The sequence below is a fragment of the Narcine bancroftii genome, chromosome 3 (genome assembly GCF_036971445.1).
Source record: "Narcine bancroftii isolate sNarBan1 chromosome 3, sNarBan1.hap1, whole genome shotgun sequence".
Taxonomy (NCBI): Eukaryota; Metazoa; Chordata; class Chondrichthyes; order Torpediniformes; family Narcinidae; genus Narcine; species Narcine bancroftii.
In genome coordinates this window covers 201,800,424-201,814,465 of record NC_091471.1, presented here as the reverse complement: position 1 = coordinate 201,814,465, position 14,042 = coordinate 201,800,424, and the positions used below count along the sequence as shown (strand labels likewise).

General features: G+C 42.7%; 1 protein-coding gene across 1 annotated transcript in view; it reads left to right on the top strand.

Annotated features, from left to right (window-relative positions):
• frem3 (Fras1 related extracellular matrix 3) overlaps positions 1–14,042 on the top strand; it is a 174,859-nt gene that overhangs the window by 134,857 nt on the left and 25,960 nt on the right. The window contains exons 12-16 of the mRNA XM_069923127.1: positions 679–809; positions 3,008–3,166; positions 5,241–5,544; positions 9,570–9,701; positions 11,466–11,797. Coding sequence (XP_069779228.1) covers positions 679–809; positions 3,008–3,166; positions 5,241–5,544; positions 9,570–9,701; positions 11,466–11,797 — 1,058 coding nt within the window. The remainder of the gene's footprint in view (positions 1–678; positions 810–3,007; positions 3,167–5,240; positions 5,545–9,569; positions 9,702–11,465; positions 11,798–14,042) is intronic.

Here is a 14,042-nt window from a genome sequence, read left to right as displayed (position 1 = left end):
GAACAATTTTAAAATGGTATGATATATAAAAACTTATTTGCATTTTGAGTTTTTTTCAAAGCGTTGATAACCCTTTCCAATATTTGGAGTTTCGATCCCTGCATCATTTCTCCTGGACATAAAGCTGCCCTGTCACTGGCCTCAATGATGAGTTCAGCAGGGAAGTGGACAGTCAGATGTATCTCTGTGTGATCCTCCAAAGTTTCAGACTTCTGCATTTGTCTGTATGCACACAATAGCCCTTAACTTCCAGAGCTGTGAACAGTTCCCTTGAGAACTGCTAGCTTTCAGGCAGCCCAATTCAGCCCATCTAGAGTATTTTCATTTTGAGAATGTAACAACTATTTCTATTTATAACAAAAAAACTAGATTTATCATTTTGCTTTTGCTTTGTGTGAATATCACCGTACCTTTATGTAAGAATTCAAACTAGTTACAGTTTTATGGATAATAATTGAATTATTTGACTATTAAGTGAAGCTAGAAGTGAAATATCAGCACCAGAACTTCATCTCTGTGCCAGTTCTTTAAGGCACTCATGAATAATGGGACTAGGGTCAGACAAATCTGACAAGAGCAATATTAAATAAACTAGTGCAGACCAGGACCAGACACAAGGATGAATGGTATCCCCAATCCAATATGAAGGAACTGATTATTCTGGGATATTTATTTCAGATCTTGAGTTTAAAGAAGGGGAGACTGAACATGTGGTAGAGATAGAAGTTGTGAGTGATGGAGAGCGGGAGATGAGAGAAGCTTTCACTATTCACTTGAAGCCAGACGAGAACATGGTGGCTGAAACGCAGGTAATACTTTGGCCCAGGGTTGCTGTATACTCTGGTGTCTTCTCTGGTATGTAAGTTTGCTCCTCGATCAATAATTTATCTATGAAAGAGGAGAGAAGAAATGTGTGACCAGGTTCTTTTTCATTGCTCTGAAGTACTTTGAGACTTTTTTAACAATGTTTAGTTTGGAAATTATTTGTATATTATTATTGAGAAATAGAATTTTTACACTATGCCTACTTAACTAACACGTTTATGATTATATCATCCACAGATTATAACACGATACTGTTCACAGATTGAAGTTCACTGAATATTGCAAAGTTTCTGTGTTCGGCGCAATTTATTTTTTTCTGCATAAGGTTTTGCAAAACACTTTGGGAACCGCCTCCATGGATCACTGGGTCTGAAATTTTCTATCGAGGTGTGCTCTGCCTCTAAGGCTCCCAGATCTGTGCAATGTCATCCAATGGGGCAAAACATGCCTGAACATCATTGCTGTGATGTTCCATCTTGTAGGTTGCACGGGGAAATCATACATAACAGATCTTCACAACACAGAAGGTCAGCTTCAATGAAGCCTAAGGGGTAGAGTGGGAGTGGGAGGGGGTGGGGGTGGAAGAGGGCAGGATCTACTGAGCAGTTTCCAGGAAATGATACCCATGGCTGAGAAACACAAGCTTTGTCATCTAAATTGTAATCCTATCCTGTTTCTCTCTCATTCAGTTCGCAATTTACAACCCATCCCTACTATGATGCATTATGTCATATTTTATATTTATGTTTTAAAGGAGATAGATTGTGATGTTTTTAGTTAGGTCATCCACAGATACAAACAGTTCAAAACAGATCTCATATAAAATGTCAGAGTTCTGCTCAAGCCAGATAGTCCAGGTTTTGGGTGCCTTTGCAAAAGCTTTGAAGAATGCCTATAAGGACTTCACAAGCAGGTGTTAATTGGACATGTTATGGAGTAATGGATTATTGTTTTGGAAAGCAACAGATGAATGGACTCGAAGATTAGGTCTGGAGCCCCAGTCTGTCTGAATGCAGTTTGCTGTTCTAGGAAGGTCGCATGATGGTTTTGCAAGCAGAGAGAGAAAAGCAGGCTTTTCTCAGAGAGAGAGAGAGAATTCAGTTCTACAGTTCAGCAGCAGTAGCTGGGACTGGAACATGACAAGCTGGCAAACTTGTGGAGAAACCTCATTTTGAAGATGGGTTGTGAGTTCTCAGTTCAGCCTGTTCAAAGTCCTTATGATCCATACAAGAGGAGATGGCTGACGATGTGGTGTTTCAACTGAGATAAGAGAAACAGAAAAGGAACTCTGTGGTGACCTGAAAGAAAGAGGTATTCATCTGGAAAATCCTGATAGGGCAAGTTTCTTCGGCAAGACACTGAAATAGCTGATCGGAAGGAATAGGTTTTTGTCCAACAAGCAACAAATCTCTCTCTGAAATTAACAAGAACCTTCCTGAGCAGTTCCAGCTGCATGGGGGATTATGGGTAGGGAAGACAGCCATTGCTCTGCTGCATATTTATGATGGGTGGCGCTATGGCACCAGTTGCTCCACCTCCATTGGATCTGAAGGGCACTATGAGGCACTGCTCAACACGAATGTGGTGCAGGAGCAGCCTTTTAGGGCTGCTTCATGAAAGGTAAGTTTTATGTTTTCCCTCTGTGCTTGTAGCCAGCCTGCAGGTGAAGACCTGGCACGAAAGGGCCTCAAGTCTAGTCCTGAAGAGTGAGTCTAACCTCATTCCCAGTTGCCAATCACAGCAATCACCATCTATGTCCCAGTTCTACCTCAGTGTCCCCCATCTTGTTTCCAAGCCCCAAATCATTTTCCCCCAGAGCCTTCGCACACTCTGTTTGACACAGACTCATCAGCAGAACGTGTATCCTTCCTTTAAACTAGCACAGGAAGGGCCTTTCAGTGTACAGAGCCAAAATTATTGTGCATGACGCCTTGCAGCTTTTTTAAACTGATTGATTTCAGTTTCCATTGCATTCAGATTATTGATTGTTGATTTTTCATTTTTTTGTTCTGGCTATTCTTGACCAAAAATGCTCCATGAATTACAAAGATAAACAATGGTAAATGTAAAGAACTCAATTGCATCAGTTTTCTTTATCCACAAACAGGATTCTTAATTCAGAGTCTATCTTTTTTATTCCTTTAGGATGAATACTTTTCTGCTTTGTTTTTGCTTCCTTTAGATGAACAAAGCTATTGTATATATTGAAGAAATGGACAGTGTGGCTGATGTCACATTCCCAGCTGTTCCTCAGGTCATCTCACTCCTGATGTATGATGACACAACAAAAGCAAAAGGAAGTCCTGATGCATCCGCTGGCTACCCAGTAATCTGCGTTACAGTAAGTCCTGCTTAAAATCCATTGCAGCAAAATTAAGCCCCTGAACACAAATTTGGCGGTGCAATGGGACTTCTAATTGCAATCGCAAATGACAATTAAGTTTTAGTGAGATCTGAGCTACCAGGCAATCTTCATGCATTCGCATCTGAAGTAAAAACAACTGTGACTCTTGGCCAATGCAGCAGGTTTTTTTTCATTTCACCTTCCCTGACAAAATGGCCTTGCAATGATCCATCACATCCCGATTTGCGGCTTCAATCAAAATCTGTCATATCTAATATTTAATGTATTCATCAGCGACCCATAGGCTTGGTTGGTAAATATGCAGGAGGACGACTGATGGAGAAACACTGAAGATATCTTTGTAGGTGTTAACATATATTTCGGTATGCATATTAAATCAATACTGTAACCATAGAATTATTGAACAATCACCCCTTGTGCATATGTTTGGTGCCTGCCTTACATGCAACTTTGCCTTCATTACATGGAAAATCTTTTCTTAACTACTCCAGCCTGGCTACAGGCTATTGTTGCCCAATATTGTTGGGGTGTGCAGACTTTCATGAAAAAAACAGTAAGGAAAAAAGATCAGGCCTGCTTTGCCATTCGCTAAGATCCTGGCTGATCTGGTCATGGATTCAGCTCCAGCTACCTTCATTTTCTTCAGAACCCTCAATTCCCCAACGATGCAAAAATCTAACCAACCATGTTTTAAATGTCCTTAATGAGGCAACCTCTACTGCTTCCTTGGGCAGAGAATAGCACAGATTCACTATTCTTGGAAAATCAGTTCCTCCTCATTTTCATCCAAAACCTACTGCCTTGAATCTTGATGCTATAACGTTCCCTGATTGTAGTCTCACCTAAATGTGGAAACAAATTTCCTGCCTCTATTTCATCTATCCCTTTCATAATTTTATGTTTTTCTATAGGTCCCTTCTCATTCTTCTGAATTCCAGCAAGTACAATCTCAGGAAATGCAATCTCTCCACATAGGGTAACCACCACATCTTCAGAATCATTTGGCAAACCTCCTCTGCTCTGCCTCCAAAGCTAGTATATCCTTTCTCAAATAAGAAGACCAGAACTGTACGCAGTACTCCAGGTGTGGCTTCACCAGTTCTCTGTTGCAGCAGGATCTCCCAGCTCTTAATTTCAATTAAGGGCCATTATTGAATTCTTGATTATGTGTTACACTTGCAAACCAACCCATTGAGATTTATGGAGAAATCCTCCCAAGTCCCTGTTGCACTCTTTCACCGTTTAAGTAATAATCTCATCTGGTTTTTCTCCCCAAAGTGAATCATCTCACATTTACGATATTGTACTCCATCTGCTAGACAGTTGCCCACTTACTTATATCTCTCTGCAGACTCTCCGTGGACTATGCCTTCTCTTGCAGGCCACTAAAGAGGAGGTTTCATACCTATGCTCCACCAGTTTGTGCTTGTTGGCAGCCATTGTGGGCGACCTTATCCTGTAGGAGATAGGCAAATCTATTAGAGAGTACCGTGTAGTGTGTTCTGGAGGTGTGTTTGCCATTCCCACATAACGAGCTTAGGCAATCTGAGGGTGATGCTTGGAGTAGCAGTCAGTTCCTGAGGATTTATTCAGCCCGTGAATGTTAGATAGGATTCCTAACCTATAGACATGGCTGTTGGGATGGTAATGAAAGCTTATTGGATGGAGAAGTGTGAGAGAGATGGATCTTATAATTATTGGGATTTGGCACACTGGTTCATCATGTGCTGCATGTCTGTTCATTTTTTTTCCCAGTGTTATTCAACTTTTTTTTCCATTGTTTTTAAATTTGTTGGCACTCATTGTTATTGGAAATAATTTAAAATAAATTCGATTGCAGGTTTTCTGTGAGCAATGAAACATTCAGAAAGAGTCAAATTTTATCACTTCATGATCAATATTTTCTCTCAAGACTTATTGCATCTAGTTCTCTGGATCCAAAAGTAGATAGTGGTCTACGAATATTCATTCGACTAATAGAAAGCATGAAAGTGACTCGGCTCCATGTCTCACTAGTTTGTTGCATGGTGACTTCTCTTTTTTTCTTTAGGCCTGCAATCCCAAGTACTCAGACTATGATAAGACTGGCTCGATTTGTTCAGCTGAGAATATTAATGACACTTTAACCCATTACCGCTGGCTGGTCAGTGCACCCAGTGGCCTTGACGGAGTCACCAGCCCTCTGCGTGAAGTAGATTCAAACACATTCTTCACCAGCACCAAGATTATTACTTTGGACTCCATCTACTTCCAGGCAGGCTCCAGGGTGCAATGTGCAGCCCGGGCATTCACTGCTGGTGGTGATGCAGGGCTGGAGCTGCTCAGTCCCATCATTACAATCAGCAGGGAAGATGGTAAGTGGCCAAAACTCAAGACATTCAGTTTGAATGTGCTTTTGCCACCTTAATCTCATTTTCCTCCTCTAAAATGATATTTTGCTAATTGTTTACATTTTCAAGTCAAGCCAAGTTTATTGTTATCTGATTGTACAAGTACAACCAGAAACAGCATTCTTCAATCCTCACTGGAAAACATGTAGACATACAATCAGACATAACACACATAGAGACAAGCAATACATATGCAGAACAGGTATAAATAAATAAATATTGTTTCATGAATATGAGAGTCTCAGATGGTTAGTGTGAGCAGTTCCTTTGGTCATTCAGGAGTCTCATTACCTGTAGGAAGAAGCTGTTCCTCAGCCTGGTGGTGCTAGCTCTGATATTCCTGTATCTCTTTCCTGACAGGAGTAGCTTAAGGATGCAGTGTGCGGAGTGGAAGGGGTCCTCAATAATTTTGCATGCCCTCTTCAGACAACTGTTCTGGTAGAGCACATAGATATGGAGGGGGGTGGGGGAAGAGGGAGATTCTATTGATCCTCTCTGCCACTCTTATAGTCCTGCGGATTGATATCCGATCCATTTTCCTGCAGCAACTCTACCACACTGTGATAAAGCTGGCCAGGACACTCTCGGAAGAGCTTCTATAGAAGTCCTACATAATGGTGGCCAGTAGTCTTCTGACTTCTCAGGAAGTGCAGTTGCTGTTATGCCTTCCTGACAGTTGAGAAGATGTTGAGTGTCATCTCCCTTCCATGTGAGGGTCAGTAAATGATTTGCTTATTAGGAAAGATGTGGCATCGCAGCAATATGCAACTCTGACCTCAACCCCTGATCACACTTTCAACCAGGTGGATCCTCCCTCATGGGCTTGGCAATATCTGACCCTCAACTAAATTCAAGCAGAGGCAGTATATTGTCACATGGGAACTGCTGTATGAAATTTCATACCAAATCACCTCAGTCACTACACATAAAGTGGTGGTAAAACTTTCTCAGTCACTCCAACTCCTGAGCACAATACAAGTCTTTCTTTGCTCACTGGCCACTGAAGATACTTGAAAGCCTGCAGGAAGAAAGTTCACTACCTTCCCAAGGGTTTCCTTCAAGCCCCATTCTCCAAATCGTTGACTTTAAATGCATTGGAGAAAAATGTGAGAAAAAAACCCAGTAGTAATGTTGGATTGTATAGTTAGTAGTCCAAAGAGAATTTCCAAAATACCGTGCCCTTGAATTTTTCACTATATTGTCCTGAAAATTTGGTAGGGGGTCAATAAGGAGGAACAATAAACATAGAAACATAGAAGATAGGAGCAGGAGTAGGTCATTCGACCCTTCGAGCCTGCTCCGCCATTCAACGAGATCATGGCTGATCTTAAAGTTCAGTACCCCGTCCCCGCCTTCTCTCCGCAACCTTTAATACCCTTATACTGAAGAAATAGATCTAATTCCCTCTTAAATATATTTAATGAACCTGCCTCCACTGCCCTCTGTGGCAATGAATTCCACAGATTCACCACCCTCTGGGTAAAGAAATTCCTCCTCATCTCGGTCCTAACTGATTTGCCTATTATCCTCAAACCATGGCCCCGGGTTCTGGATTTTCCCATCATTGGAAACATCCCATCTGCATCCACTCTGTCCAGTCCTGCCAGAATTTTATATGTCTCTATGAGATCCCCTCTCAATCTTCTAAACTCCAGGGAGTACAATCCCAATTTGCGCAATCTTTCCTCATAAGTCATTCCTGCCATTCCAGGTATCAGCCTGGTGAATCGCCTCTGCACTCCCTCCATTACAAGAACATCCTTCCTTAGATAAGGTGACCAAAACTGCACACAATACTCCAGGTGGGGTCTCACCAAGGCCCTGTACAGCTGCAGTAAGGTATCCTTGTTCCTATACTCAAACCCTCTTGATATGAAGGCCAACATACCATTTGCCTTTTTAACCGCCTGCTGTACCTGCATGCTCGCCTTCAGAGACTGGTGTACAAGTACCCCTAGGTCTCTCTGCACTTCCCCATCTCTTAATCTATTGCCATTCAAGTAGTAATCTGCCCTCCGGTTTGTATTACCAAAGTGGATAACCTCACATTTATCCACATTGTAGTGCATTTGCCATGTATCTGCCCAGTCCCTCAATTTATCCAAATCACACTGGAGCTTCCTGACTCCCTCTTCTGTGCACACAACCCCTCCTAGCTTAGTGTCATCTGCAAATTTGGAGATATTACATCCAATCCCCTCATCCAAATCATTAATGTAAATTGTGAACAGCTGGGGTCCCAGTACAGATCCCTGTGGTACCCACTAGTCACCGCCTGCCACTCAGAAAACGAGCTATTTATCCCAACTCTCTGTCTTCTACCTGCCAGCCAGTTCTCAATCCACATCAATACTTTGCCCCCAATCCCATGAGCCTTGATTTTGGAAGCCAGTCGTTTATGCGGGACCTTATCGAAGGCCTTTTGGAAGTCCAGGTACACCACATCCACTGGCTCTCCCCCATCTATTTTACCTGTCACCATCTCAAAGAATTCCAATAGATTTGTCAAGCACGATTTACCTTTTGTAAATCCATGTTGACTCTGTCCGATCCCTTCTCTGCTAGTCATATGCTCCGCTATTACATCCTTAATAATGGATTCCATCATTTTGCCCACTACTGATGTAAGGCTCACAGGCCAATAATTCCCCGCTTTTTCTCTACCCCCTTTTTTAAATAGTGGGGTAATATTAGCTACCCTCCAATCCATGGGTACTGATCCTGAGTCTATCGAGTTCTGGAAAATAATTCGTAAAGCATCTGCTATCTGAATGGCCACTTCCTTGAGTACCCTAGGATGTAGATTATCAGGCCCTTGGGATTTATCTGCCTTCAATCCCATCAATTTCCCCAAGACCATGACCTTAGAGATACTGATTTCTTTCAGTTCCTCCCTTGCATTAGTCTCTATGTTTCCCAACATCCTTGGGAGGTTATTTGTATCCTCTCTTGTAAAAACAGAACTAAAGTAAGAATTTAATTGGTCTGCCATGTCCTTATTCCCCATTATATATTCCCCTGATTCTGTCTGCAAAGGACCTACTCTGGATTTCACCAATCTTTTCCTCTTGACATATTTATAAAAGCTTTTGCAGTCGGTTTTTATATTTGCCGCAAGCTTACTTTCGTAATTTATTTTTGCTCTCTTGATTAATCCCTTTGTCCTCCTTTGCTGCATCTTGAACTGCTCCCAGTCTTCGGTTGGGGTACTTTTTTTGGCCAATTGATATGCTCTCTTTTTGGACCCAATGCTGTCTCTAATTTCCCTTGTTATCCTTGTTATAAGTGACAGAGATGATTTTCTATTGATCTCCCATGGAAGAATCTCTGCAGAAATAACAGGCACACAATTTTGTAACTCCATACAAATGGGTAGGGAAAATTTGTATGTTTGAGAATGCAAAGGTATACTTTCCATCAGATGGCATAATTTGGAAAGAAACATTGAGCATATCCTGGCTCTTTGAAATTGATTGAGGAAGAGAAACCTCATTCCTCATTGGGGTCTGGCATTATAAATACTATATAACTGATATTGCATCAAACAAATATTGGGGAGAAGAATTTCAGTTAAATATTTATACACCACAGAACTTGGATTTATACCAACCACACAATCAATTTGTCACAGCTCTGAGCTCTTGCTTTATGTTTAATTGGTCACAGTGATATCAGTACTCTGATTACAATGTACATGTATAGCAAGAGTTCATTAAGATTTAGTTTTAAATCTTATTCAAGATAAAGCAGAACTCCAATTAATTTCCATGATCGTTATTTATTATTATTTTGTAGAACAAGACCAAAACTACAGCTGTTCTGCAAGGCATACCTGTTCCTATAATTAAAACTCTAAAGTAAAGAGATAGTTAATTTTGATCATCATGTCTTACTGTTTATGTTGAATGATGCGATTCATCAGAAAAGGGGTTTCTTTACTCGTTAATGTAATTGCAACCTGAAACTTCTGGTTACTAATGTCCTCCCAGGTCTTTGCCAGTTGCGTGTGCCAGGAGCAGTGGGTGCTGAACCATTCTCTGCAAAGTTGCGCTACACTGGTTCAGATGATCCTTACCAATCAAACCTCATCAAACTAACAGTAACCATGCCTCATTTAGATGGTAAGTGCATTAGGAGATTCCTGTTAGCCCAAAGCCTTGGTCATTGAATGTCTGTATTTCCAGCAGCTAGGTTCCTGTTTGTTGCCTTTCACATCAGCCCTGCCAACTCCAGTGATGCTGGTATATGTTGATCAGAATGAAACGTCAACACCCAGAACATTGACTTTTTAATGGTTTCAACTTTAAGAAGTTGGCAAAGCATCAAGGTACTCAAAGGTTGCTAAGATGGCAGGACTGTGGCTGGTGCTCTAATGGCTCTGCTACAACTGGTGCTGAGACGAGTGGGGTTTTCCTGCCCAGCCGTCCCACCTGACTGCCTTTTTAACAGGCCTGTAGAATGGGACAGGTGGCATTTTGCTTAATTGAAGAACCACTGAGATTCCTGCTTAAAAATGTGGCACGGACATTGAGGTTTGCAGGCTCCAGGAAAGCAGAGAACTAGTGCAGGGCACCACAGCTCAAGATATCCTGTCCAGGAGAGGGTCCTGCAGCAGCAGACCAGAGTGGGGATAGGCAGCCAAAGGCCTCACACCTGACTGGTGGCTGACGATGACTGGCTCGAGGGGGCCAGGCATCAGGTCTGGGATTCATAATGGTGCTGATAGCGAGCAGGGCTCCCACAGGGCTTTGGGTGCTTCCTAATCCCATAGGAGGTTCAGAACCAGGAGCTGAGAAGGGAAACTTGGATGCCTCTAGCTCCAGTTCACTGCTGCACAGATCATGAGTCTATGTGAACATAGAGGTTATGGGGCAACTGTAGACGGCGCAATTGGAGAAGGCGACTCTGAAGGGTTTCCTTTGCAGGCCAAACAAAGGAAAATAAACGTTGCTTATTTTGTGCACATAACAATAAAGGAATCTTGAATCATGAGGTGTCATTGTGTTAGCATTTTAGAAAGAGACAAAAAAAATGAGGCACTGAGGCTTTCTATATCTTCAGGACCTTGAGAAGGAAGTACTTGAATACGGAAGTGAAAAGTGATTTAAAAAAAAATGTGGATACACCTTTTGTGTGGCAGAAATTTTTTAATTGATTCTTAAAATAGATATGTTATTTCTCTGGTTATTAAGAGATTTTCCATATGCTGGCAAGGAAATGTGAGAGGAAGGAACCCTCAAGCTGTAAGCAGCACTGGGTGAGACTTACACAAGTTAATCAAATGAACCCAAAATGGGAGATGTACTCCAATGTGTTTGTTTCCTCAGGGGTTGAATTCCCGTACTTCTCTTTCTGATGAAAATTATTGGAAATCTAATGTGTTCAAAATCTCCAAATGAAATAATGTTTATCCAGAGAAATTACTTGCAGGGAGCAATAAAAATCGAAGCTTGAGGACACGGTCACACATTGTCACAATTCACCACATATTGAATCACCAACAGGAAGTGAAAACCGATCAAGAATGAGATGATGCTATCTTCAACCTGCAAAGAATTCTTCTGTTCATAAAAATGAACTTGAGCATAAGTGGAAATGCCGGCGCATGATTTCCATTCACAAAGGAAAATGCTGGGATTGTGACTCCTTTGAAAAGTAGCCTCTCGCATTACAGTTAATTAATAGCTCAGGGGTTTCCGGAATAAGTTGTCATCTAACTGTTTGACAGCTGAGCTCTTACTCTGATACAGGCTCTGATTACTTGCGTGGATTTTGCCAAAATATTTAAATGCCTGTGGTTGAAAATCCATGCATAATATGAGACTTATGTATCTGAAATTATCTCTTCTTAACCACATGGTAACTATCTCCCTTCTAATTGACAGGCATGCTTCCTGTCATCTCAACCAGACCTCTGTCTAACTTTGAGTTGACCCTAAGCCCCGATGGCACTCGGGTTGGTAACCATAAATGCTCCAACCTTTTGGATCATCACGAAATAGCCACCCGTTATGGCTTCATAAATGATGCAGTGAAGAACCTTGAAGCAATTGGAGAACCCTCTCCGTATCAATACAGCGTTGCACTCCGCTCTGCCAATACTCTTCAATTCTACCGTAACCTTAACCTTGAAGCATGTCTCTGGGAGTTCACAAACTATTATGATATGTCTGAACTTCTAACTGACTGTGGAGGTACCATTGGAACTGACGGGCAGGTAAGACAAATGATTATCTTATAAATGATAAGGTCTTATGAAAATAAGGGTTTATAGTTTGGAGATACAGGTACACAATCCTTTATCCAGACATCGAAAATCCAGAAAGCTCCAAAAACCGGAAAATGGGGAGCGAGTCGGCATCGCGAGTTGGGCAGGCGAGGTGGAGAGACCAGGAGCGCGAGTCGGATGGGCGGGCCAGAGACTGGCAGTACCAATCGGGCGGGCGAGGGGGGGAGACAGCGTGAGTAGGGCAGGCGAGGGAGGGGGGGGGGGGAGACCAGCAGTGCAAGTTGGGTGGGCGAGGGGAGGTTGGCAGAGTCGGCAGCGCGACTGGAAGGGGGTGGGGGTGGATACGGCAGCACAGTTTGGGTGGGCTTAAATCTGGCTTTCTGAAATCCGCAAAAATCCAAAATTCGGAACAGACTGTCCCCCAAGGTTTTCGGATAAAGGATTGTATACCTGTACTATTTTAGTTTGATCTTGCCTTTTCTTGATTTATGTGTTGCTGGGCTCTAATTTCGCATGGTCACTAAATGAATTTACTATTTTGGATCTGCAATGAAAGAGTCACAATAATATACTAGTGCGAGACTGGCAGCTTTCCAACTCAATCATTATGAAGAATTGCTGAGAAAATCCTAATATCGGAGTAAGGGAGAAACTATTATTCCCCTTCCTTGCAATGCAGCTTCTGTGAACAGTAGATAGTAGTGAGCAAGGAGAAATAACAAGCTTGCCTTCTTTGGCAATTGGATTGGTTTACTTTAAGTTCATTTGTTCCAAAGTTCTCATTTTCCTCCTCTAAAATGATATTTTGCTAATTGAATACATTTTCAATCCTGTGAGCAGGATTCTTTTGCAAACAAGCTAACAGATTATCTCTAATATTAATACAGAGTGTAAAGAACACAATTTATAAAGTAGAGGGTTGCCAAGATGTAAAGGTTCCATTGTTGACGCATAATACTACATTTAGAATGTAACATACATGAAATTTTTTAACTTTTATCTTCCGTAAGGCAGGCAGAGAGTTGCCACTTGTCCAGTGCCTTTCACAGAAACCTGCAGCACCTGGTGTTCCTAGGTGGTCTACCTTCAAAGTACTGGCCAGGCCTGAGTATGGTTAGCTTCCAAGATCAGACCATCTCAGGCGTATTCAGGCTATCGATTAGGACCAAGTAAGGATAGGGTGATAGTACTGTTATGGGGTCCACTCAGGAGCATGACGGCTTCAGGGAAGAGATTGTCTTTAAGCCCACTGGTGCATGTTTTAAAGCTTCTCCTCAGTGGGAGCTGAGGCCAGTCTTTAGGTATGTTAGCTTCCTTTCCTCAGCAGCAGGAGATGTAGGTGGAGTTCACGGAGGGGAGGGATTTTCATTAAAGTTCTGAGCTGCATTCACTGCATTCTCCAGCTTCCTCTTTTTTTTATATAATCAGAGGTGAAATGACCATGGAGTCTGATTGTGAACTTCAGAAGTAAGAGAGAAGGGGAAGGAGAGCAAAAGAGGTATGTGTGTGTGTGGAGTGAGAGCAGAGGAGGACAGGGAGGGGATGGGTGTAATGAATGTGGGGGAGAGCGAGCGAGGGTGAGAGGGGTGGAGAGGGCGAGTGGAGGGGTAGAGAGGGTGAGGGAGGGGTGGATAGGGAGGGGTGGAGGGGGGGTGGTGAGGGGGGGTGGTGAGGGGGGGTGGTGAGGGGGGTGGAGGGTGAGGGAGAGGTGGAGAGGGAGGGGTGGAGGGAGAGGTGGAGAGGGAGGGGTGGAGGGAGAGGGTTAGAGAGAGCGAGGGGTAGAAGGGAGGGAAGGAAAGGGAGAGGGGAGGTGTGAGGCCCCGGGGAACAGTCTCCAGCTTCTTCTGAACTTGAGCCATGCAGCACCTGTACCACAAACAGTTTGGATAATACACCTGTAGAAGTTGTTGAGGGGCAAGGTGGGAGGTGAGGGACGTTCTCCCTCTGTAGTCTTTGGAAGGATGACCGTATGCCAATGTATTTGTCCAAGTTCAGGTAATTGGAAATATTTTTATTTTTAATTTAGTTTAGTACACCACAGTAACGGGCTATTCTGGCCCATGAGTCTCTGCCACCCAGATACCCCAATCAACCCATAATCCCATACATTTTGAAGGGTCGCAGGAAACCAGAGCACCTGGAGGAAACCCATGCAGGCATGGAGAGAACTTACAGACAGCGCCCAATTCTAACATGGGTCACTGGAGTTGCAATAGTATTGCTCTAACCTTTA